The sequence below is a fragment of the Taurulus bubalis genome, assembly GCF_910589615.1.
Source record: "Taurulus bubalis genome assembly, chromosome: 4".
Lineage (NCBI taxonomy): Eukaryota > Metazoa > Chordata > Actinopteri > Perciformes > Cottidae > Taurulus > Taurulus bubalis.
In genome coordinates, this window is record NC_136592.1 from 18,728,585 (window position 1) to 18,753,473 (window position 24,889).

General features: G+C 41.1%; 1 protein-coding gene across 1 annotated transcript; it reads left to right on the forward strand.

The window, feature by feature from the left end:
• Positions 1-763: 763 nt before the first annotated feature.
• On the forward strand, positions 764-24,469 carry ahctf1 (AT hook containing transcription factor 1; the record flags this gene model as incomplete). Its single annotated transcript, XM_079216777.1, has 39 exons — positions 764-884; positions 1,350-1,500; positions 1,724-1,826; positions 2,442-2,622; positions 2,916-3,123; positions 3,229-3,345; positions 3,755-3,839; positions 4,012-4,162; positions 4,441-4,573; positions 4,657-4,838; positions 4,991-5,052; positions 5,492-5,620; positions 5,798-5,888; positions 6,089-6,178; positions 6,635-6,775; positions 7,008-7,112; positions 7,755-7,851; positions 8,004-8,127; positions 8,251-8,307; positions 8,683-8,829; positions 9,043-9,233; positions 9,382-9,526; positions 9,663-9,794; positions 10,029-10,176; positions 10,607-10,757; positions 10,841-10,942; positions 12,826-12,970; positions 13,150-13,365; positions 13,602-14,262; positions 14,434-14,568; positions 14,797-14,896; positions 15,772-15,896; positions 15,988-16,358; positions 16,475-19,144; positions 19,894-20,155; positions 20,296-20,466; positions 20,547-20,644; positions 22,555-22,643; positions 23,274-24,469. 39 exons carry the CDS (start codon positions 764-766, stop codon positions 23,470-23,472), a joined length of 8,586 nt encoding a protein of 2,861 aa, XP_079072903.1. The 3' UTR covers positions 23,473-24,469.
• Positions 24,470-24,889: the final 420 nt, after the last annotated feature.

Genomic DNA, 24,889 nt, shown 5'->3' on the forward strand with positions numbered 1-24,889 from the left:
GTATACCTTACTGCTGTAAGGAATATTACCTTGTATGAGCATTAGTGCAATAACAAGGCTGAGTGGCATCATAAACATTTACAGTCTCGGGTAAATAGGATAATAACAAAATAATAAATGGAAACCAAATCAACACCATTGTTAATGACATCAGCTATAAGCAAATAAACGTTTTAACATTTTTTTTTTACTTAAATAATTTAGATGTAGGCATTAACTGTATGCTACTCTCAACATGTGAGCCTGGCAACTGTGTCATATTTTTGTTTTATTCATTCCAAAAAAAGATGAACGCAAATAAATAATGTATGGGCACTGGCCATTATCAGTTTGTCTGAGAGGGGTTCAAATAGGACACTGGGTTTTCTTTATTATTATTCTATATTATAGTATTCTTTATTATAATTATTTAAATAGTGCTTTACGCTTTATCAGAACTCAATATCACTCAAGTCATATCTGCAAACAGATTTGAAGCTGTATGTCATGGGTTGTTTATTAGAAAGTAAACCCAGTTGCAGGACCAGTTGTCAGCAAAACTGCTGACAGCATGTTTCCTGACAACTGGAGCTGCAACTGTGGCGTTAAAGAAAGACCTCTTTTGTGCTGTAAAACCCGATTGTTCAGATAAAGCTTGAAGTAGATTTATGGCGTAGAAAGGGCAACAAAAAGAGTCTTTCAAAGGTTGACATTATTGATGAACGTATCTAGGGCAGGGTGTTTCTAATGTACGGTATATCCTGTGTTGTTTATGCAGTGAACAATGCATGACCTGACTGCCCAAGTCACCAGCAGCCTGCTGCCGTTCCCAGAAGTTATTAAAGATGCTCTAGGGGAGGATGAGATCACTCTAGACTCTGTGCTACATGGGAAGTTCACTGTTGGTAAGTCTTACTGATCAATGATCCAAAAATTATATTGTCTTCACTCCATCACTAGTTGCATTGACAAATGGGTACACAAGTAAAACGGTGTAGTTTCAAAGAACTAATGTGCTAAATTGTGTTGCTCCATTACACATATTACACAAGTACAGTACAAAGTGTTTTTGCTGTAACGGTACAGTTTTGGACTGGGATAAATCTAGAACTTTCTATCTATCCATCCGTCTATTACACTTGACTAGTAAAAACTAAAGTCAACAGCCAACCAACAATGTAAACATAGAAGTCACTGCAGAATCGAAAGTTGAAGCAAAATCTTAAAAAAATAAGAACTTAAAATGAGTGATTTTTAAGTTTTATCTTAAGAATAGCTTTTACAACTCGCTGCAGGTTAAGAAGCTGGTTTCTTCTTAAAAATGGAAAGTGATAATCATAACCCCCTTACATTTCCTTGTCTGTGTGAAGGCCGCACTGGGCTGGCCTGGCTGGCCTGTGGCCCCCATTTGGAAGTTGTCCATGCAGTGACAGGAGAACGTCTGTCTGCATACTGCTTCAGTGGTGGAGGCGAGCACCCACCCAGTGTCCATGCAGCCAGGGACTTCGGCTGGCTCAAACGGTCAGAGCTGTGTTTGACTATTTATGTGTTTATCACTCTTTGATGTGGATTGTAATCAATTGAAATTAACTTTTAACTATTAAGCTTGCAGTGAGTCATAGCCTACAACTGTTAGTGTTGTCAGCCTCTACTTTTTTTTATTACAAAGAAAGATTTTTAGATAATAATGATGGTGCTTAGGAAATGTCAAAAGTTAACTCCTTTTACGGTCTTATTTTACTAGGTCTGGATTACTGGTTGGTTTGGAGGAAGCAGAGGGCAGCGTGCTATGTCTTTATGACTTGGGACTGTCAAGAGTGGTTAAAGCTGTGGTTATACCAGGCAGGGTGAGTTGGCGGCGCTTCAGGTCTCCTTACTCTTATCTGGTCTCTTGCTTTGAATGTGAATCCTACATTCTTGGAGTGCCAGATCCCAGGTTTCAGGCAACATTTATAACATCAGTTAAGTCATTGGAATATAGAAAATTATTGAGCAGTCCCAGGAGACAAAAGATTTGTTTTAAATATATCAGACATATTTTCCATATTGCTGACATTAAGATACGCGTCTTTGTCTTGGAAGCAAAAAATAACTGGATCCCAATCGTTGCAAGCAACTTGACCAATACAAATGTTAATGCTTGCTTTACAAGTATTTACAATGAACTCTCAAAAAAAGAAATTAAATATTTAGGTACACTTTGAATATACAGCAACACCTCCTTTGGCAGAAATTGCAGACTACAACCATTTATTGATGTCCGCTTACAGGCAGTTTTATTATATGCATTGTTCCTTGAAGAGAAATGTGTAGTTTTGTAGATGTTTCAATTAGCAGATTTAGGTGTTTACAGGTATTAACGTAGTTATTGATAAATACAAAATTCTGATTTACAAACAAAACATCATATCCATCAAAACCTCAACATCATCTGTCTTTTTTTCCCCTTCTTTCCACTTTAGATTACAGCTATTGAGCCGCTAGTGAGTTATGGCGGAGCAAGCACTTCGACCCAGCATCTTCACCAGAGTCTCCGCTGGTTCTTCGGCATTGCTGCCGTAGTAACGGATCTTGGTCATGTTCTGCTTGTGGACCTCTGTCTTGATGACTTGTCCTGCAGCCAAAGTGAACTGGAGTCTTCAGGTGATTAGCTTGTGTGACAAAGAGTTGGATTTATTTGTGTTTGCATGTTTATGTGTATGTTATTTTTGTTTGTAGAGTAAAAACGCCTCTTAAGGAAGAACAAAAACGGTTCCCCTTATTCAGCACACCCTATGAAACAATCGTTTTAAAAAACAACATGGTTTTATACTGATACCTATAGAACCCTTTAGTGAAGTAGTAACATAGGCTTATTCTCTAGTTAATTTGCTTTATGTTTTTCCTGCAGGACATGTTTGTTTCTCTATCTAAAACTATTTACTCTGTGTTTCCAGACCTGCAGGTAGTGACCAAATCTCCTGCAGAGATCCCCCGGCTGAGAGAAGTCAGCACCAGGCAGGGCAGACATCTTTGTCTCCAGCTTAATGGGCCCAGTGGAGTTGGAGCCACAGCTCTGCATTATATCTCCAGGACCAACCAGCTTGCAGTGGGATTTTCCGATGGACACTTACATCTGTGGAACATGAAAACTCTGAAGAAGGAGTGCGTTTTTTTTATATATCGTTATTTCAAGAATACCATTGATGGGTACATTTTGAATACAAAAAAACATTACATTAATGTGTGTTTGATGTCTTTCATGTGTAGATACCACTCCCAGTTAGAGGGTGGCAGGGTGCCTGTGCATGCCTTCACTTTTCAGGAGCCAGAAAATGACCCCAGGAACTGTTGCTACCTCTGGGCTGTCCAGTCTTCTCAGGACCTGTAAGTCTTGCATGTCACTCTGTTCTTTGTTTTGAATATTAACAGTCATGGCGTCACATAGCTGTTTCACTAGCTTCTGTAACTCAAAGCAATATCTTATTAATTTCTTTTCAACATAGAATTTGTTAAAGGCCGCTAGAGATTTCTTTTAAAAAATGTCTTAATCTAAACCTCTGTTTCAATGTTGTGATTTTAGTTATTAGTATTATTACAATTGTCAATAGTATTTTTGTGTGAGGTTTCTTGCTTCTGGAAGAGGACCTGGAAGTTCGGCTTACATTTTGGCTCTCCTGTGAGGATGAGATTCCGTAAATTGACATTATTTATATTTCCAAGTACTCAATCCAGGCAAAGTGTGTGTTTTTTGTTATTTCTTATTTCTCATCTGCCTCCTCTTACTCCCACACAGTGAGGGAGATATGGTCAGCCTCCGCCTGCTTCAGATGGCCTTCAGTGAAAGGAAGTGTCTACCTTCTGGGAAGATCCTCTATGAGGTCTGTAGGGCCTAAAAACATTACACCAGATATTACATAAATATTTTCTCTCTCTATATGTCTTCACTGAGTGAGACTTTCACTTGGCTGGTTCTGTATCAGTCCCAGCAAATGTACCTTATGATTACCTTCCTGATTTACTCACCTCCCTCTTTAACTTTCGGTCTTACAGGGTCTGGAGTACTGCGAGGAACGGTACAGTCAGGAGTTAAGTGGCTCAGCTTTCCCTCTCAGGACCCAGGCAACCAACACCCGCCTGCTGAGTTGCCAGACTATCGAGAAGTTCCGACCCCACCCTGACAGGGATGACAGCATGAACGAAGGTTAGCCCGCTTCCCCTGGAAATACCAATGGAATACATGCGTATGTAGGGAGCCAAGTAGTACAGGTTTTAAACATTTCCAATCAGAGTTGAATGGTTAGTGCTTATACATTGCCAGTGTTGTCAAGGAAGTAGAATGTAATCCTTGAATGGGTATACCATCGTGTGATCTCATTAAAACTGTTTCTATGACCACAATCTACTGCATGACAGAAACGTCAAAACACACTTTTTTTCCCTTCCTCGCTCTCATTCCCTCCTCCTTCACCCAATTTTCAGTTGCATCTCCGGACACCAGTGTGTCTATCTTCAGCTGGCAAGTCAAGGCCTATGGTCAGGGATCCCTATCTACCTACATCGGTGTTTTTGACATCAACCGTTGGTACCACGCACAGATGCCAGATTCTTTGAGGTACCATAGAGACTGATTTCATAAGACGTTTCTTGATTGCTTGATTTACTGTGACACTGTTTTTCACTCTGTGTTCTTGTCAGAACGGGAGAGTCTCTACAAAATTGTCCCTACCTGGCAGTTTGGTCTCTGGATCCAGTGGTGCAGATGGTGTCCCAACATGTCCTCCTGGATGTAGTGGTGCACGACCGCAGCCTGAGTAGGGGCCTGCCCTTCACCAGCCCCCCACCAGAACAGTATTTTAACCCCACCACATATAACTTTGGTAGGTGGAGACAACATATGTATCACATAATATGGAAAGATGATACAACATTCTCATTAAATTACTTATGCAGACAAGCCCAGGTTTGTAGTTGAAATATAATTTGTTGTTATATATAACGTTTTTTTTCTTCTTCCCCTTCCATATTACAGATGCTACGTGCCTGCTTAACTCTGGAATTGTGCACTTAACCTGCTCTGGGTATCAGAAGGAGGCAAGTCTTTTTTATTTCTATCTCAACATTTATTTTATTGCATTTGATCCAAATTATAAAAAGGTGAATATGTCATTGTATCTATTAGTGATGCAAAAGGGTTTATTACCAAACAAACCGTTCAATGACGTTTAAACCGAACATTAGGTTTTTCTTCTCACTCGTGTGCAAAGCAAACTGAAACCATGACCCCAAAACAGCAATACAAACCGAACTGTGGGATTGTCTACTAGTATTTATATAATTTTAAAGGTAGGATTTAATCGGTTTGTATTTTAGTTTACACAGCCTTTTCTTTGTGGGTTCTTGTTTTTTAATTAGCATAAGATCATATGATGTTTATTACTGACACTACTCAATATTTACTCTTCAAATAGGATGTAAATATGTGAATGGAAAGTAGACTTCTATTACACCTCACCATTTTCATTAACACCAGACCCTGAGCTTTTTGAAGAAAGCGGCTCCTTGTTCCAGTGACATCATCTCCACCAGCTACTCTCGCTGCCTCATGTCCGGCCTACTTTCATCTCGCCTGGCTGACACTCAGGCTTCCAGCCTCTCTCAGGTACCCACACACATTAAGCTGACACCGTGGTCTCCAGAAGCACTTATTCACACAAAGCAACACACAATTCTTGATGTTTTTAAGTTTACATTACAAAACAATATACAGAAATTACAAATGTATGTATTCAGAGGTTTTGATAGTAATGTGTACATGCAACTTGATGTTGATCCTTAGGAGGAGCAGCTGGATGCCATCTTGTCAACAGCGGTGGAGACCAGCTCCTTGGGACTGATCACTGGCTGTATTAAGCAGTGGACTGCAGAAGGTGAGGAGTCATACTTATGTAACTGCCAAATTGTTTCTTAATTTGCTCATCCAAATTCCAACCATATGTGGTGAAGACATTTGCTCAGTGTTTCTCTCTTTGGCTTCTTCTCACACATAGACATTCATCGTTGTACATCTTTAAGCCATGTACATAAATACAGTCAACTCTCATGCTTATAATTCTCTCCTCTTATACAGAACAACCAGGCTCTGCACTGAACCTGCGCTACATTCTGGATTGGGCCTGGAATAAAGTGGTTCAGACCAAGCAGGAACTGGATGGCATCTGTATGTTTAAATATCATTTTATAATTTTAATCAAATGAGATTCTGAATTATATAAACTGTTGTTTAGACAGGAAAAATATGTTGCATTTTGAAAATAGATTTGGCAGTCTTCACAATAGAAAAAATTATAAAATGTTTCTTTATTTTAAACATTGATACATTTGGGATTGTGGTTGTCAAGAACTGGACATCTGACAAAGCTTATATGTGATACATTTGAATATGTTTGCATAGCCTGTTTGTCAGGTAAATTCAGGTTGACGACCTGAATTTACCAATCTTTCACAGTCCAGTATTATTTAACCTTACCAAGGAGCAAATGCTTGCCGTGTCTATTTGTCAATATTGTAAATTCTAGAAATCCCTCCTGTTTCCTTCTATTTCATTGCTGTTTGCAATTTTGTTAATAAATTTGTATCGGGTCCTCCTGTTTTTTTTGTTTTTTTTGTTCTCTAGGCGCTCCGCAGTTTGATAGCTCATCCAACTTCACAGACCCTCAGACCATGCAGCTGCTGCAGCACAGCCAGAGAATGCTCAGTAACCTCAGTACTATCTTCCACTGTCTGCTCACTGAAGCCCAGGAGCTCACACAAAAAGGTGCGATATCCACACAGACACACAAACAAGTGTTATGTTTCCCTGTGATGTCAGCGAAAATAGGTTCAACCAGCCCACAGATCTGTTTTTCTCACTTCCCATTTGTTTTTAACTGTAATGAAACCCTCTTGCAAGTGTTTTTTTTGTGTCCACTCTTTGATCAGTCATATCAAGCGAACAATAAGTTGTTTTTAGTTATTGATAGGTTTTACTTATTTTTTTTGTTGTGCAGGCCTGGTGGGACTGATGAACAAGAACTTGGTGTCTGGTCTAATTTCAAAGTACGCTCAGGTGGTGCTCTGGTTCTGTCGTACCGGTCTACTGCCTGAAGGATCAGGTAAGGTGTTGCTGGTTTGGGAAACATTACGAGCAATTTCACACAAAACAATTTCTCAGTCAGTGAGTAAAAAGTAAAAAGTTAAAAGCAGGTTGAATGTCTTTAGGTTACTGACCCAGTGACTTAAAACTATTGTTTGCGACGTGGGTGTATCAGCAGGAATAAATCACTCCAACACGCTCTGGGTTTTCCTCATAACTTTAGTCAAACTCCACATTCCAGCTGAACCGTCAAGTCCCCGTTTTCCCTCTCTCTCTTCTTCTCCCTCTCAATTTACTCTCACCTCCAGACACCTGAACAGCGCTGACTAGTGGTCATAACTAATACATGTAATTAAGTTTACATCATACAATTTTACTCTTACACTATTCTTTAACTAGAAGCATTGTGTAGCATGATGTGGTATGAAATTATTAAGAAATTCAAGGTCTTAGCTGGCTGCAAGAGGTGTAGCTAATTAACAGCCGCCACTGTAAACAATTATTCATTACAATTAGCAGAAATGTCTGGTTCTTTTTCTTTTAACTTTTTACAGAAAATTTTCAGAGCATACAATTTCTTAAGGGGTTACTAAACTTTTGAATATCGCTATATTCATTTTTATTTAATTTCTCTATGTATTGTAACTGTTCTCCCCACCAGATGACGACTCGCTCCAGATCTCTAGGCCTATTTACACTCACTCAATCGTCAGCAACTATTACACTTTACGCAGAGAGGAGCTCACCAGGCTGGCTAAGTGAGTATTCTTTGCTTGGAGAATGTTAAATATATTAAAATTCTAGGACTGCAGCTAACCAATAATTTTCTAAATAATCTGTGTTACTTTTTTTTTTACGATGATGATAGTCTACGTTGATCTAATGCCAACATACTCTGTGGTCTTCTCAGGGGCAAGTGGTGTGCAGATTGCCTGATGATTGATGGTTTGGTTGGCCAGTGTGGTGAACGCTTGACCAACCTGTGGAAGAGGGATGAGGGTGGGACGGGCCTATACCCACCACCTACATTGCACGTAAGCATGAATTTATTTATTGTTAATCATTTATTATGTACCCTCTAATTGATATCAAAACGAGTTTGCATTTGTTGCTTTCATCATGTGTAAATAATGTATTTTATACCCGTTTATCCACAGGCCCTGTTGGACATTTATCTACTGGACAATATTGAAGAAGCTGCTAAAAATGCAATTGTATCCTTTAATTATTAATGCCATAAAGTCATGTTAATGTGAGCCATGGCCACCTGTGGATATACAGCTCTAGGAAACGGAAGATAAAAGGGATTCTGTTGTATCACTGTTCAAGCATTGCACAAAAGAATACATGTAATGATTTTTTTATTCTGTTGGTTTCATTATGTAAAACAGTCAGATTTAAGATCACAGATTTTTAGTAGATTATTTATGATTGTTTTCCATTTGTTTACTTTTTTTAATAATTGAAATCTTAACATGGTGCATGGATTCTTAATTTTACAATTGAGTAACCTCTGCCATAGTTGTAAATCTTTCCTAATGATACACTATATTAAGCCTTCGTGTATAAGCCTTGACTTGTTGTTCCAGGTGATTTACCTGTTGCTCGATGTGATGTACTCCTTCACCAATAAGGATGCAGCATCAGTGGAGTCTTTCCCCCCAGCTTTTGCAATCCCTATTGGACTTGTGAAACTAGTACAAGGCCTTTGGCTGCTGGACCATCGTGACCACCAGGTACACACGGTTAAATATTTTCCTGACTTTTTGAGATGTAACTTTGAATACAGAGAGGTTGTGGCAGGCTAACAAGTGGTATTGTATTTAAAGGGAAATTAAACGTAAGTACTAGGACATTCACAAAGTTATTATAAACATGAATGTCACTATTTATATTACGACCACTTCTGAGAAATGTTATACTATCTTTTTCTTATTTGTCCTGATCAGAGTTCATTCGAGTTGCTCCTGCATCCAGCTGCCTCTCAGTGTCAATTTGAGTGGCAGCATGAGCGTGTCCTACAAGCACTGATGTGCCAGGGTCAACACTCAGTGGCACTACGATACTTCCACGTTACAAAGCCCCCAATTTCCTCCACCTCCCAGGCCAAACTCTGTTTGTCTGTACTGCTACACAACAGGTAAGAACAAAGGGAACGTACACTGCCACAACTGCTGGTGTTGTTAGTAAAACTCGAAGTTGTGCATATGTGAAGAGGGGGCAATAACATGGCTTTTTGTTTAAGGACACAAGCAGGATAGCAATCCAATTATTGGTTATTCTTTCAGGTGTCTCGTAGAGGCGTGGTCCTTACTACGCCAGCACTCATATCGCCTTAACATGGGAGAGCTGCTGTGCTTCCTTTATGAGAGCTGCCAGGAGCTGGGCCTCATTAAGGAGCTGCTCAAACTGCCCCTGGGCCTCACTGAGCAGGTAAGAGAGAGATGAGTCAATTTCTCAGATTTTAAAACTCAACCTTTCATTTTTCTGTTTTTACATTCACCTTTTTGTTTGTTTTTGGAAATAAAGTGGATGCCTAAAACTCTTGGGTCTTGGGTTTGTGTTTCAGGAGAGTTTGGAGAAGTTCCTCCAGGGTACAGGCGGTCTCCAGAACAGAGAACTACTGATGGTTCATTATCTTCAGCAGGCCAACTACATTCCTGCCCTGCAGCTCAACCACAGCCTCAAAATGAACCTGGCGGTATGTATGACACACATTATCACAGCATTATCTTGATATACAGTAGGTGACATGTATTTATTTATTTATTTAGTATCTAGTATTCAGAATCAACTGTATTAATACATTGTTCTCAATTTGGATATACTATATCCAAATATGATATTTCTGTGAGGCACTGTACGACTATATAGAAAGAAGAAACTTGAATCCCATTAGATTAATAACCACATTCTCTTGCTTCTTTGTTCTTAGAATGAGCGAGACCCAAAGCTTAAAGAACGGTCCAACACCAGGAACTCGATATTGGATCAGTATGGCAAGGTATTGCCCAGAGTCCAGAGGAAATTGGCAATGGAGAGAGCAAAGCCCTACCAGCATCCCAATGCCGTCCACAGAGAAGGTAAGGAGAGACTCTCGATAAGCAAAAATCATGCCGATTTTATTTTGAGAGTGCATGTTGTTGTGGGATTGCTTGGGACAGCCCTAGTGTCCACCCTCGGTTGCACCCACAAAAGCAATTTGTGCACTTTTGTTAGTGCAGAGGACGAACAAAGCTTCGACGCAAACAATTTTTATCAATGATTTTTATATTCAAGTTACAAGTTACTTACTAGGGCTCTCACAAGCAAGCCCAAAACAACTATTGGTTTAAAAATGTTGAACTCTGTAGTGCTGTGTAAGACTAACAAACTTACTAATGGTTAATGGTAACATTTTTGTTCCTTGTAACTATAGCATCAGTGTCTGTTGTTCTAGTTTTAGTGTAGTGTAAACAACCGCTTAAAATGTTGTTTGTCAAATCTAAATAACATATTTACACACGGCTCCAGTTTCTCGGCCACAGCCACTGTCAACCATCACCAAACGCTCCACCAGTGAAAAGGTAATGTCGAGGGCCGGCTTCATCAACAATGTCCTGACCAAGATTGAGGAGGTGTGGTTGGGCAAAGGAGCGACACCCCAGTCCTCCCCAGCCAAGAGGTGAGCATGAAATACCAGAATTGCATCTCAGGGGTAATGGATTTTTATTATCTTCTATAATATGTCAATGTTGTTTCTGCTAGCCCCCGGACAGCTGCTTTTCAGAGCCCCAAGCCATCCTCCATGGCCTTTTCTGACCCCTTTCTGGGAACTCCCATCACTATGACCTCCAAACGAAAGTCAAGGTAATCTACTATGAGCTCCATGTTGGCTTGAGTGAAGCATACTGTACATATATACACTCAATATTTTTGTTCCTCAGACACAGGGTAGTTTAATCAGTGTTTTTGAACATGCACTACTTTGAATCAGACTTAAGAATAGCAGCTGTTTTGATCATTTACATCATAAAAACAATTAAATGAGTACATTATTTTAAAATAATTACATTTAGTTGTCGATTATCCGAGCGAGGCACTTCTTAACCCTTTGAACTCCGTTATAGAAATGGTCCGCCGGTGCCTTCATATGTATTGTAGCTTATTGTAATTTTTTGAGGATCTTCAAATGTTTCATATCCCTAAAAGCTGAATAACCTAAGTTAGAATGTTATAGAATAATAATATATATATATATATATATATATATATTTATTATTATTATTATTATTATTATTATTATTATTATTCTTCTATAACATTAACACATTATAACATAATAATAATAATATATATATATATATATTATTATTATTCTATAACATTCTAACTTAGGTAATTAACTTATATACTATAATAATTGATATATGTATTGACATTGTGTCATCAATAAAAGAAATACAAAAATGGAACATGTTCATAACATTTTACTAAATAAATATGCACATCATTGATTCGTGAAACGTTTTCTGAATGTATAAATATCAACACAATATTTAACACTATTTAATGCAACACATCTTTTAGTTGAGTTTTGCTCACTTATATTAGGAGCTTAAGTGTGCGAGACATCACGAGTGGACGCCGAGACAGAAAATATTTTATGTTTATTCTAAAAAGCTAGCTTCATACACAACAAATTTGTTCAGACATCATCTTAAAGCAGTGGTTCTCAAACGTTTTCTGTCACGCCCCACTTTGGAAGAAGAAAAATGTTCGGGCCCTACCGCCCCAACAAAATTGTAACAAAATGGTCCAACTTTTTGTGACTCTTCCATCCGTGCCTTTTCAAATAATAGAATAAAGAAAATTGCAATCCCTTTCAAGTAAACGAGATTGCTCCATCAGACAAAAACTAATATCTTCAATCACTTTAGAACATTGCAAATAAAGTTATATTTGTGCCAAAAATAACTAATATTTGGCACAAAAAAAAGACCTATTGTGGCTGCAAATAACCTGTTTTGCACTGAATATATTTTCAAGATAATAAAGTTCAACCTGTGCAAAACTAAATGAGTGCAGATGTGTGAGCATCAGGTTGTATCAGTAGTAGTGGCTGCAGTGAGCTGCTTTCCTCTACAAATATGTTTTAAACATGGTTGTAGATTTGATACGGCTCTCAATTCATGCTCAATGTTGAGCTTAGATCTCTATTCTGTTTTGAGAGACGCAACAGCAGAAAAGACGGAGGCTTTTAGCAAAACGCCAAGTCGAGCATGCGTCAGAATCGGAATCAGAAACCGTTTATTTGCCAGGAATGTTTACACGAATGAGGAATTTTTCTAGGCATGAAACGTTAGATGAGACAAACAACAATCAACGACAACAACAGTGCAATGATATTAAATCAAGTATAATGCGTAACCTGTTAACGGTGTGACGTAAACATTTCCATGAAAGTACAGGCATTTCTTCATGTATCTATTAATGACGTTTTATGTCCGTGTACTTTGTACTATGTAAAGTTTAAATATATATATATATATATATATATATATATATATATATATATATATATATATATATATATATATATATATATATATATATATATATATATATATATATATATAAAATAAATAATTAATAAAAAAACGGCATCATCCCCTCGCGCCCCACATTTTGAGAACCACTGTCTTAAAGTCATGGATGTTTTGCATTCCTTCCTTTTCTTCAATGTGCACCAGGCTGATGGATTTGGTGGTTCACCCCTCCTGTCAGACCCCTCGGCCTCTTCACAGCCCTCCCAGACCTCCTAGCTCTTGGGTTTCTCCAAAGAGCATCAGCAAGGTCCTTGAACTCAGTCTGCTGCAAACCCCGCAAGTTGTCAAGGTGAGTGAGAATTTGAAACAACATCCTTTACCCAAGCAGGATATCCAAATCAGTCAAATCTCAATCCATATTTAGGAATGTTGTTTATGTATAGTTTTATTTTCCTAATAATTTACTTTGTGTTTGTGGAGCATGTTGATATCGCTTACTTACATTTTTTTATGTTTTTCTTCTCTCAGCGAGCTCGGGCCTTGGCTGCTTCTGGCCCTGTGTTCTCAGCCTTCACTCCCCAGTCCATCTTGCGCAGCAGCCTGAGGCCCACACCCGTCGCCACCCCGTCTGCTTCTCCAGGACGCTCCATCACCCCTCCACTCCGTAGCAAAGAGAGTCGGATCACCTTCATCGAAGAAGCAGAATCTCCTGAACTGGAGAAAGGCATCCGATGGACCAATGGGGTAAGCCAAAGAAATAGATAGGCGTGGTGTGTTGACTCTGAAAAGACACACACACACACACACACACACACACACAAACACAAACACACAAACAAACTCACTCACTAGTTTGTGCTTACTGATCTGTGTCAGCACACTCATCAATTATCCTCCTCTTTGTTTAGCTGGTAGGTTTGATTTTGTTTTTATAATAAAATGTATTTTGTAATCTTCTTTTGAACTGTTTTCCTCTGTAGATGGCAGCAGACAGTGAGATTAGCCTGCTGACCAGAGGCTCCATGCTATCCAAGGCTACACACAAGACTTGGTCCTCGCAGCCTGCTGAGGAGGAAGAGAATGGAGATGAGGAAGGGGAACAGCCTTGTGTGAAGTTCTTGCCTCCAGAAGGTGGTATTCCCTCCCCACAGCTGAGATGCTTTGAGAGGGAGTCGTCCTCTATCCATGAAGCCTCTGCAGAAACAAGACCGTCAGATGCAACTCTTAGCCTGAGCTTCGACACCAGCCAGATATCTGTTCGTTCAACAGAGACCACTCTTGAGTTTTATGATGCACCGCTTCCTGATATCTCAGAGGACCAGGAAGGAATAGAGGGGCATACAACTACAGAGAAGGAAGAAGAGGTAGTGACATTGAACATCAAAGGCCTCGCTGAAAATCAAGAGCTAGAGGAAGAGACCTCACCAACCACTGAACAAATCGAGGATATAGAGGGGGGTGAAGAGGAGGTGAAGGAAGATGAAACAATTGAGGACAGGATGCAGATTGGTCTAGAAGAGGAGACTGAAAACGAAGAAAAAGTTCAGACCAAAGAGCAGGATGAACAGGATGTTGAGTCAATTAGTGAGCATAAAGATGCTGCAAGTCTTCACCAGGTGGAGATTTCTATTCACAATCAAGGTAATTCATTTGCAGAATTTTTTGAGTTTTGTTACAACTGTATTATTGATGGAATGCTTCACATCAGTACTGCCCAGCAACAAAATATAAACTGTGCTATGTTCTGTTTTAATTTTTAGAAATAAAAGGTGTTTTGAAAAACATTGTTTGACACATTTGCTATGCCACTAGTTTGCAACCAGGTAACTGAGAGCAAGAACTCTGACCCTGATGTTGAATATCCGGATCTAGGAGTGGGACAGGCCGTCCAGACAGAAGCCACTGAAACCACAAATGAACCAGAAGAGGATCTAGAGCAATCAACAGGTCTATCTTTAAATTATGCACGTATACTGTAAAAAGCTACAATATATCACCACCTCATATATATATATAGATATAGATATAGTAATTCAAATCGACAATAATACGAGGAACACATGGCTTTTCTGAAACTCTTACCAGTGGAGGTTGAACCACTTTATTACATATTAGGCAACACATTATATCAAGTTTACAATGACTAAGCTGTTATGATTCTGCATCGTCCCACAGATCTGACAGAGTTTGTGCAGAGACATCTGTTTGGCAGCGATCTTCCGCTTATCCGCTCAGGAATCCACAATGCATCACAGACCCAGACATCCTTCAACAGGTCTGTATCCTTTTCTCTTATATTAAAAAAATATCCCTATATCACCAACTATTTGGTCATTAAAAGCCAACAAAAACTCTCTCAAACATATATAATTTAATAAGAATAGAAATCACTTGCATTGTAACACTAAATATTTTGTTGTCATTCAGTTTTTTATTTACACAAAAACATTACATGTATGTTCTATTTATTCCACTGTTTAATTCCATGGGGGGTTTCAGGGAGCTCTATTTTGTGTGGGTTTTACACGCATGCATGTATATAAATTAATGTGCCCCCCTACATGAAAAATATACCATCAATACATTTGAATTGTTCACCGTTCAAATGTTTTGAAGCAAGACACAGGAACTACAACACTTTTATGTTCATTAGACAACTTAACTTGTAATTTCTCCTCTGCTCCGATCGCCAACACCTGTCTGCTCTAAGCGCATCCAAAGTCACTCTCTTTCTCTTACTCGATCACACACTTGCTACGCACTGAGCTATTCCTTCACAATAAATTCATATGCGAGCTAGTGGAGTTGATGCAATGAGTGGCTGTTTTTGTATGTGCTTGCCCCTTTTCATTGATGGTAATTGGTTAGAACTTAGTTAAATCTTCATTTAGCCAGCAGAATAACCTCTTGTTTTGCTTACTGGGCTCTAGCCATAGTTTGCTCAGGGTTTGTAGGTCATATGTAAAATGTATAATTATTTCAATGGTTTCACTTGGCTGAAAATATTATTTAGGTCATAGTCCATATTAAAAAAAACACTCTAGTTTATTTTGTCAACAAGTGTACATATCACTATAGACATGGGAATTTGGTTTCAGCTGTTTATTGTTTTGTTTTTCACAGTGTAAAATGTATTCTCCTTTCTTCCAGTGAGGTGAGGTCAGGTGAGGTTGAAGAAGAGACGGAGGCCAGTGTTGAAGCTCCACCAGTGTTCACCAGCCAAATATCTACTGCCTCTGTGACATCCTCTGAGCCAACTGGAACAGACTCCCACTGTACGGAAGATTGGACACATATGCACATTAACACTAGGATTCTGACAATACGGTTTTACCCATTTTGTTCCCTCTCTTTTCATCTCCCTAGCGGTTGTGAGCGTAAACGATAGTGAAGAGCTTTCTAGTCCTGTTTCTGAGGAGGAGGAGGAAGAAGAAGAGGAGGAGGAGGAGGAGGAAGAGGAGGAGGAAGAAGAAGAAGAGGAGGAGGAGGAGGAAGAAGAAGAAGAAGAAGAAGAGGAGGATGAGGAGGAGGAGGAGTCTGATCAAGAGGAGGAGGAGGCGGAGGAGGACTCTGGTAGTGAGGTGGAAATCATTGAGGAAGTCCAGGGTAATGGGAGGCTTCCACCCCTCCAACCCAGTTCAGTCTTTGAACAGCAGGGACACACACACTTCCTGCCAAGTCTGTCAGAGCAGGAGGCTGCAGAGTTCTCTATGACTACACCCGGTGCAGATATAAAGGTAACCAGTGTAGAACTCTATTGATTAGGCATAGTTGTGATCGGCATTGTCCTAATTTTCTGACGTTTTAATCAATCACAAAATAAATCAAGAAATATATTTTTGATCTATTACAGATTTTAGAGGAGGACATGGAGGTGGTGATGGTGAGACTCGGGGCAGATGAAGAAGGGGTGGAGGCAGATGAGGCGGAAGATCGAGGATCATCATACTTGGAACTCAAACCCTCGACTACTCTACTGGTACCCCTGGAGCTTGTGGGGGGGCAGAGTGGCCTGGTCGATAGTTCTCAGCTGGGTCTCCCTGAACTTCAGCAAACCATTGTGCCAGATGACCCAAGGTCTGAAACTCACAGCAGATTTTCTCTGATGCTCGATATGGACGAGGACAGGGATGAAGAGGCAGATACACTTCCTATTGAGAATGATCTGCAGTCCTCCAACCCTCCCACCCTGTCTCCAGCAGTGGAGGCTATTGACGAATTTGTAACCAAACCTGAGGTTATTCTTTTGGGAACAGATGATCAGGGTTCTCCTCTGTCTGGAGAAGTGTCTGAAGAGGAACAGAGGAAAGAGATGGACACCATGGATGGAATTGTGGTAGATGGAGCGACAGAGTCAGAACTTTCAAAACTTAATGACATACAAACTGAAAACACTGAGACAAACCATGAGAAAGAAGATGCGGATGAACCGAGTGATGCAAAGTTTGTAACGTTGGTTGAAGTGCATGAACCTGAAGGTCTCTCAGTCTCTCGGCCCACTCTAGTGGGAGAAGTTCCAGCAGAAATGTTGGCTGAAGATCATGAACCTGAAGGTCTGTCAACATCTGGACCTAGTCCAGTGGGAGAAGTTCCAGCAGAAATGTTGGCTGAAGATCATGAACCTGAAGGTCTGTCAACATCTGGACCTAGTCCAGTGGGAGAAGTTCCAGCAGAAATGTTGGCTGAAGATCATGAACCTGAAGGTCTGTCAACATCTGGACCTAGTCCAGTGGGAGAAGTTCCAGCAGAAATGTTCGCGGAAGATCAAGAACCTGAAGGTCTATCAATGTCTGGACCTAGTCCAGTGGGAGAAGTCCAAGCAGAAATGTTGGCTGAAGGTCTTTCGGTCTCTGGACCAACCCCAGTGGGAGAAGTCCCAGCAGAAATGTTGGCTAACGATCAGGAACCTGAAGGTCTTTCTGTCTCTGGACCAACTACAGTGGGAGAAGTCCCAGCAGAAATGTTGGCTGAAGATCAGGAACCTGAAGGTCTTTCAGTCTCTGAACCAACTCCAGTGGGAGAAGTCCCAGCAGAAATGTTGGCTGACGATCAGGAACCTGAAGGTCTTTTGGTCTTCGGACCAACTACAGTGGGAGAAGTTCCAGCAGAAATGTTGGCTGATCAGGAATCTGAAGGTCTTTCAGTCTCTGGACCAACTACAGTGGGAGAAGTCCCAGCAGAAATGTTGGCTGAAGATCAAGAACCTGACAGTCTATCAACTTCTGGACCAAATCCAGTGGGAGAAGTCCCAGCTGAAATGTTGGCTGATGATCAGAAACCTGAAGTTTTTTCGGTCTCTGGACTCACTCCAGTGGAAGAAGTCCCAGCAGAAATGTTGGCTGAAGAGCAAGAAGCTGAAGGTCTATCAACTTCTGGACCAAGTCCAGTGGGAGATATCCCTGCAGAAATGTTGGAAGAAGGTCTTTCGGTCTCTGGACCAACTACACTAGGAGAAGTCCCAGCAGTTGTGGAAGACAAAGACGCTTCGGCAGAGAAACATACTACTGCTAAGGAGAAGGACAAACCAACACCTGCTGTGGACCCGGAAGAAAATGGGGACGCTAATATGGACACGGATGGCACAGAGACTGCAACTGCCATGGAGGAGAAGAAGCAGGACCACAAAGCCTTAGCAGAGACAGGAGAGGTTGACAGGGAAGAAATCAAGATGGAGAATGAAACAACAACAAGAAGAACCAGGGGAAGACAGATTAAAGATAAATATGTTAAAAAGGAACTTGTGAAGCAGATCAGCCAGATGGAGGAACAGCTCGTGCCAGTGACGGCCACTTCTCAGAGGAAAATGAAAGCACCTTCCACCCCAACACGGAGGACCACGAGAGGGAGGACAGTTACCTTTATCTCTCCCCTCACGGAAGAAGCAGAGGAGCCAGAGGAGGAGGTAGAAACAAGCACTCTCTTACCTGCCTCACCAAGTCGTACACCTCGAAAACGTAAACAGAATAAAGAGACTCAAGTCCAAGCTAGCACACCTCGAAGAAGTACTCGCAAAGCTCAGCTAGAGCCTCCTAATAACAAGGTTGAAGAGTGGGACTCAATGGATAATGACAACACAGTTGCATCAACCTCTAAGGCCTCTTCTCCAGCCAGACGGGTAGTATCCCAGAGGGCCACTTCAATAAGGACCCGCCAAAGGACTCAGAGTGAAGATGATGAGGAACAAGAGGATGTTGTCAAAGATACAAAAGTGTCTCGACGAACAAGCACCAGGACTCCCACACCAGCCAAACGCTGGACCACTCAGGGCATCACTCCGAGGAGGTCCAGCAGAAAAACATTGAGTAGCATTGAGGTGGTGGCAACACCATTCGAGACCTTGGAAGATGAGAAGGAACAGGTGGAGGTCTTTGCTTTCCCTGTCAAACGTAACTCCAGGAAAGTTCAGACGGAATCCTCAGAGACACAGCCATCACTGCTAGACGAGGAAGAAAGCAAAACACCTTGCAGCCCCGGCAGGGCAACTCGACAGTCTAACCTGATTACCCTAAATGTTTATCCACAAGTAAGTAATTTATCTCTTTCTTTTTTTTAATGCCACAAGCAGCTTTATAGCTCACTCTGTCATTCGGGCCCCACACCCTTTGGCAGCAGAAAAAAAAGACAGGATTCCACCTAGGAGAGACCCTGGTGTTGTACATCCTGGCTCACTGGAATAGCTTACTGGTCTGGGACACTTAAATTAGACCATCGTTAATGTTATAAATTTCACCTGTGCTTTTCCTACTACGATATATCAAAATGTGAAAAGTGTCCATTGGCAAAAAGGGGGCTGTGGCAGTGACTGGCCTATAACAAAAGTGGAGCAAAGCTTCTAAACTGATTCAAGTACAACTCATGAATCGTTTTAGACTCTCGAGGGAGGCATCATCGCACTCATTAGAGTTCCTTTTTCTTTCAAAACTCATAAATCATTTATCATAGGCTCTTGTGGGAGGTGTGTGAATGCACTGCCAGGTGGATGGATGTGCGCACATCGTCGCGTCTATAGCGAAGTTGCACAAGTTTTTTTGCAAGTTTAAATGAAAAGCTGAGAGCTGTCGCAGATAAGATAATGTTTTCTGTCAGCAAGGTACCGAGTATGTAAAGCTTCATCTTATTCACTAGTATCTGATGTTGACACATTACGCCAAAAATAGTTAGTTTTAACTCGTATAATTTGAAGCTTCTCCTTTTTTGTCTGTTTTACATTATTCCATGTTGATATACCCGATCCATCTACTTTTGATCATTAATGACGTTTTACACTCCCAGGTCAAACTGGTTCCTATATTATTTCCTCAGTGTGCAAAGAAGATAAGAGGAGAGACTATAACTGAAAATATTAAAGAAAGTGGAGTTCTACTTGAACCAGAACTTAATAGCAACAACTCCCGTCGACCAACTAGAAGCAAACTTTGGGATCACCCAGAGGAAGACCTTCCTTTACTGGATTCACCGTTGGAGGTGGATTCTGAAACCCCTGTCGCAGACGCCCTCATCAAGAGACTTCAGGATGAGGACGAAAAAGAGGAAGGTATGTATGAGGCTGCATCCAGACCAAAAAATATAACGGCATTGTACTTTTTTTTTTCTTTCTGTAGGATGTTTATCATAGAATAAAGCAGCTTAAATGTATAAACATAAAAATGTAAACTCTTTGTTATGCAATTGCAGGAGGAATAGTCGTCACAAAGATGGTAAGAACCAGAAAGAGGAGTACGAAGTCGACAGTGGAGGAGGTTCACTCACTACTTCCTTTGAAAGAAAGCCTGGTCCCTGAACCTGAAGAGTCTAGTCCAGGCGAGCATTCATTCATCTACTCCCCCTCACGAAGAAAAACAAGAGGTGAGCATTTTATCCGTTTACCTGCATGTTCGTCCATTCATCTATCATGGTTTTAACCCTGTGTTGTGTCTTTGTGTCAGCTAAAAGAGCAAAGTCTCCTGAACCGAGTGAAGAGTCTGCAGCACCTGTCACTCGCAGCAGGAGAAGAGTTTTCAAAGATACCTCTGTTGCTCCTCAAGTAAGTGCTTCTGCGTATGAGGTTCACACTTTTTAATGGGAAAGAGGCTGGTTTTGTGTTTTAACCTGGACATGCATGTTAAGCAAAGTAGTTTTTTTTCATTCTTTCTCTCAAACTAAAATAACCATAATAACCCTTCCCCACTTTCTACCCCCCTACTTCTGGCGCTCTTGCTCGGACCGCACCCATCTCAAAGCTCAACATTCATTTTGATCTTGATTACACGGCAATAACGTTTTAATGACTGCATGGTTGCAATGCTGTTGCGGTCACAACATATGTTCCTAGACATGCGCTACACTTTGGAGCAGGGGTATCCAAAGATTTCAAACGGCCCGCAGCTTCGGTCTTATAATTATTTATTGCCCGCGAGCACTGACTCTTCTAGTACGGACCTTATCGCCAGTAACAGGAAGTAACATGCCGCATTGAAATTACCGTAATGCCGTATTCACACCAAAACAGTTGCGAATTTTCGCAATGCCACTTCGCCTATATCGCGCCGCAGGTGAAAAATTCGCTCTGTGGTTAATCCGTTTTTTCGCAACCATCGCTGGCGAAAGGGGGCGGGGCTTATCTCTGTGTCTTGAAAACATTTACTATTTCCTTCATCCACCAGGTAAATAACCACTAGTTCTGCTTTATACTTGTTGAGGAAGTCCCACACACGTCGGAACATCAACCGCCCCCGTGTCTGGGTTCATAACATTATCCGTAGTCACACACAGCTCCGACTCCTCCAGGACGAGTGTCTGAGTGAAGCCGCTTCCAGCGCTCCTTCAGCGGACCAGCAGTTTCATTCAGTAACGGCAGGACGGCGGTGATGCCGGGCGGAGCTTCTATCTCCGTGTTTGTGAAAGCATTTACTATTTCCGCCATTCAGTATTGAAATAACCTCTAGTTCTGCTTTATACTTGTTGAGGAAGTCCCACACACGTCGGAACATCAACCGCCCCGTGTCTGGGTTCATAATATCCGTAGTCGCACACAGCTCCGACTCCTCCAGGACGAGTGTCTGAATGAAGCCGCTTCCAGCGCTCCTTCAGCGGGCCAGCAGCAGTTTGATTCAGTAACGGCGGTGATGCCGGGCGGAGCTTCTCAACGCTGATTGGCTTTCGCAACTCCGCGTCATGCGAATTATTCGCTGGAGTTGAAATATTTGAACGCCGGCGAAAAAGCGGAGTTGCGAATATTCGCAATGCCGTTTCGCCTCTATCGCGACGCCCGGCGAAAAATCCGCTTTTTCGCAACCTAACGCGGCTGTGCATTGACTTAACATGTAATCTGGACGCGCGAATATTTCGCAACTGTTTTGGTGGGAACACGGCATAACTCTTCGAAAATGTACGCTATCGACGCAATTCCAACGGATTCTGAACGCTAAGACGCGAAACTTGCCATTGGTATGCGTCACATTACGGTAATGTTTTTAAAAAAAACAGCACCGGGCTTGCTTGTGGGGGAGGGGTGGGCCCCCACTCAAGGCCACTTTCCTTTTTTTGTAATCTAAAAGGTTTTCTTCATGTTCATTTACAATTGTTTATGAAGAGAAACCTGATGAAAATTCTAATAAATTTCTTAACTTTTTTGTTTTTACACACTGTATAACATAATAATGACAGACTTGCCAGATTTTGAAAGTTCCATTTATCCTAAAAAAAAAAGGAGCAAAGTAATTTTGGCAAAAGACATTTTGCCTGAGTGGCTTATATTTGGTTACATTGCCATTTGAAAAAAAGAAAAAGATAATTGTGACTATGAAAATAGTGTATTATTTGCATGTTACTTTTATGGTTAAAAAATGTCAGAAGGGACTATTGGCCCCCGGGGATCTTCACATCTGGCCCTCTTTGAAGGGTTAATGAACAAGAGGTCTTTTGAAAAGCTTTTATATTTTTTATTTTTTTCAGGATGAAATTGCTTCAGAAGAAGATCTTGTGGAAGTGGAGAAAGCAGCAGGTGTTTCCAAGACCAGAAAAGCAGGCAAAAGAACAGCAAAGTAAGATCCTGTTGACCGAGGATACAAAAGAACTGCTTAAGCCCAGTTTATGGTTCTCCGTCAGGTCGACGGCGTACCTACGCCGTAGCTACGCCGTCGACGCAGACCCCTACGCCGTAGCCTGACGCGCACCTCCAAAAAATCCTAACTACGCGTCGCGTTGGCGCGGACCGCAAGCGCTGTGATTGGTCCGCTCAGAACGTAATTTCCGGCAGTTGCTTTTTCCCAGCCTCGACCGGTTTAGTGGTCGTACAGACCACCTCCGCAAACGTCTTCTGTCGCCTGCGCTTCAACATTTGCAATATAAGCATTTGCTCTTCAATATTGATGAGCTCCAACTTTAATGCAGCCGCTCCAACTTGGTCGCCATTGTTTACTGTGACCGGAATTCGGCTATAACCCCTGAAACCACACAGCCACACAGACACACCCCCTGGCGGCATGGCGGTTAATTGCAGAGCAACGCGTTCCCTCGACGCAGAACTTCGAATGCTCAACGACGGCGTCACGCTACGCCGTCGACGTGACGGAGAACCATAAACTAGGCTTTAGTTTGCACTCTAATGTGCTTTGTTGGTTCCGGCTAAAGAAAATCACTCCCTGCTCAGTTGTTTTTTTCTTCACTTTCAGATCCAAAGCCATTTTGGAGCCGCCTCCCATAACAGAGGTGGACCTGATCTCACCTCTTCCCAGCCCAGCTGATCCGCTCCCGCGAGCACTGAAAAGGATTATAGAGGGAGAGGCACCAACCTCGAGCATAAACCTTAGACGCAAACGCATAATGGAAACCGTTTTTACAAAACCTGTCACGCGGAGGAAGAAACTTTAAGGAGGTTGGTTGTGGTTTTAACCAGTGAACCTCAGACAGCCACCATACAATTGGAACCAACTCGGTCAGGCGCTGTCAAATAAAAGTGTATGCCTAAACTCATGATGATTCTAACTCAAATGGGTCACACTGCTGTGGTTCTCTTTGTATATTTACTTCCCTGCAGGATAGTAAACAAAAGCAATGCAGGCGTGAAAATCTATTTTTTAGGACAAAACACACACGTGGATAGCAGTTTGAGTGAGGCATATATTTTTGGAGTTTACACATCCCGCTTGTACTAACTGGATTTCACTTGATTTCGCATCTGTCATTTCTTGTTGGACATTTTGCGACGCTCCTCGTAATCAACTTATTTCGCTGGACACAGAATGGCACAAGGAAAAGCAATTAATGTGGGCTTTTAGAAGCTGCCATTAATCAAACCAGAGAGACTGAACTGAACCTTCCTCTAATAAAGAGGTTTTATTCCCATTCTTTTTTTTCTTTTCGTTTGTTTAGATTTTAGATTTTGAGGCCTGCTGGTTTTCTATTCAAGAAAAGCAACCAACCGAGTGAAGATGACATTTTTTACTGATACATTTTGTATATAGTCTTTTGCTATGTTCCAAATAAAGTTAATTAATAAATCATTAAGAATTACGTTCTTTTTGAAATTTGAAGTGTCTTGAATGTGTTTGATCATCTATTTAGGCTGTGCCATAGTCTTAAGATTTCAGTCGATTTGTGTGATTTTCTGTGAGCGAGACAGGAACAGACTTGTACACTGATCAGATTTGGACTGTTTCTGTATGTTATGGGGATGTATTGTGTGAAAGAAACAAAAAGACTTACACAGCCGTTTGGAGTTGTTAAAATTGTTTTGGGACATGTTAATAGGCTTGTTTAGTTAAATTAATGTCAACCACCATCTGACACATAGGCTATTTTCTGATGAATGTACGTAGAATGTCTTATTTTTGATGACTGCTCTTTGATAAATATGGTAACGCTTGAATACTTCTCGTGTTGAGTGGTTGTCTCAATTCAATTTACCGTCTTTATTGCTTGTGTTTTGCTAGTTTGGTGGGGTGACGAATGAACCACAAAGCCTTTTTCTTTCTGTCCGAGGTGTGCACCGAACCACTGAAAGGAGCTGCAAGCGACTAATTATCCTTCACAATAGCTGAGACCTTATCCTGCTAGTGCCTCAGATAATAGCTGTCCATCAAACTCCATCCTAAATGTCAGGTCAGGTTATGGATAATAATAAAATGTACCTGTTTTTGTGTAGTTTGATTTCAGAGAGGCACTCATTTGTTGACACAAATGTAGCTGTAAACATGTGTAACCTCCCTGGATGAAATTGAGCTGTCTCTTCTATAATTTACATGGGTATAGAAGGTGAAAGTGAAACCAGCCAGCCTCTGCAACTCCA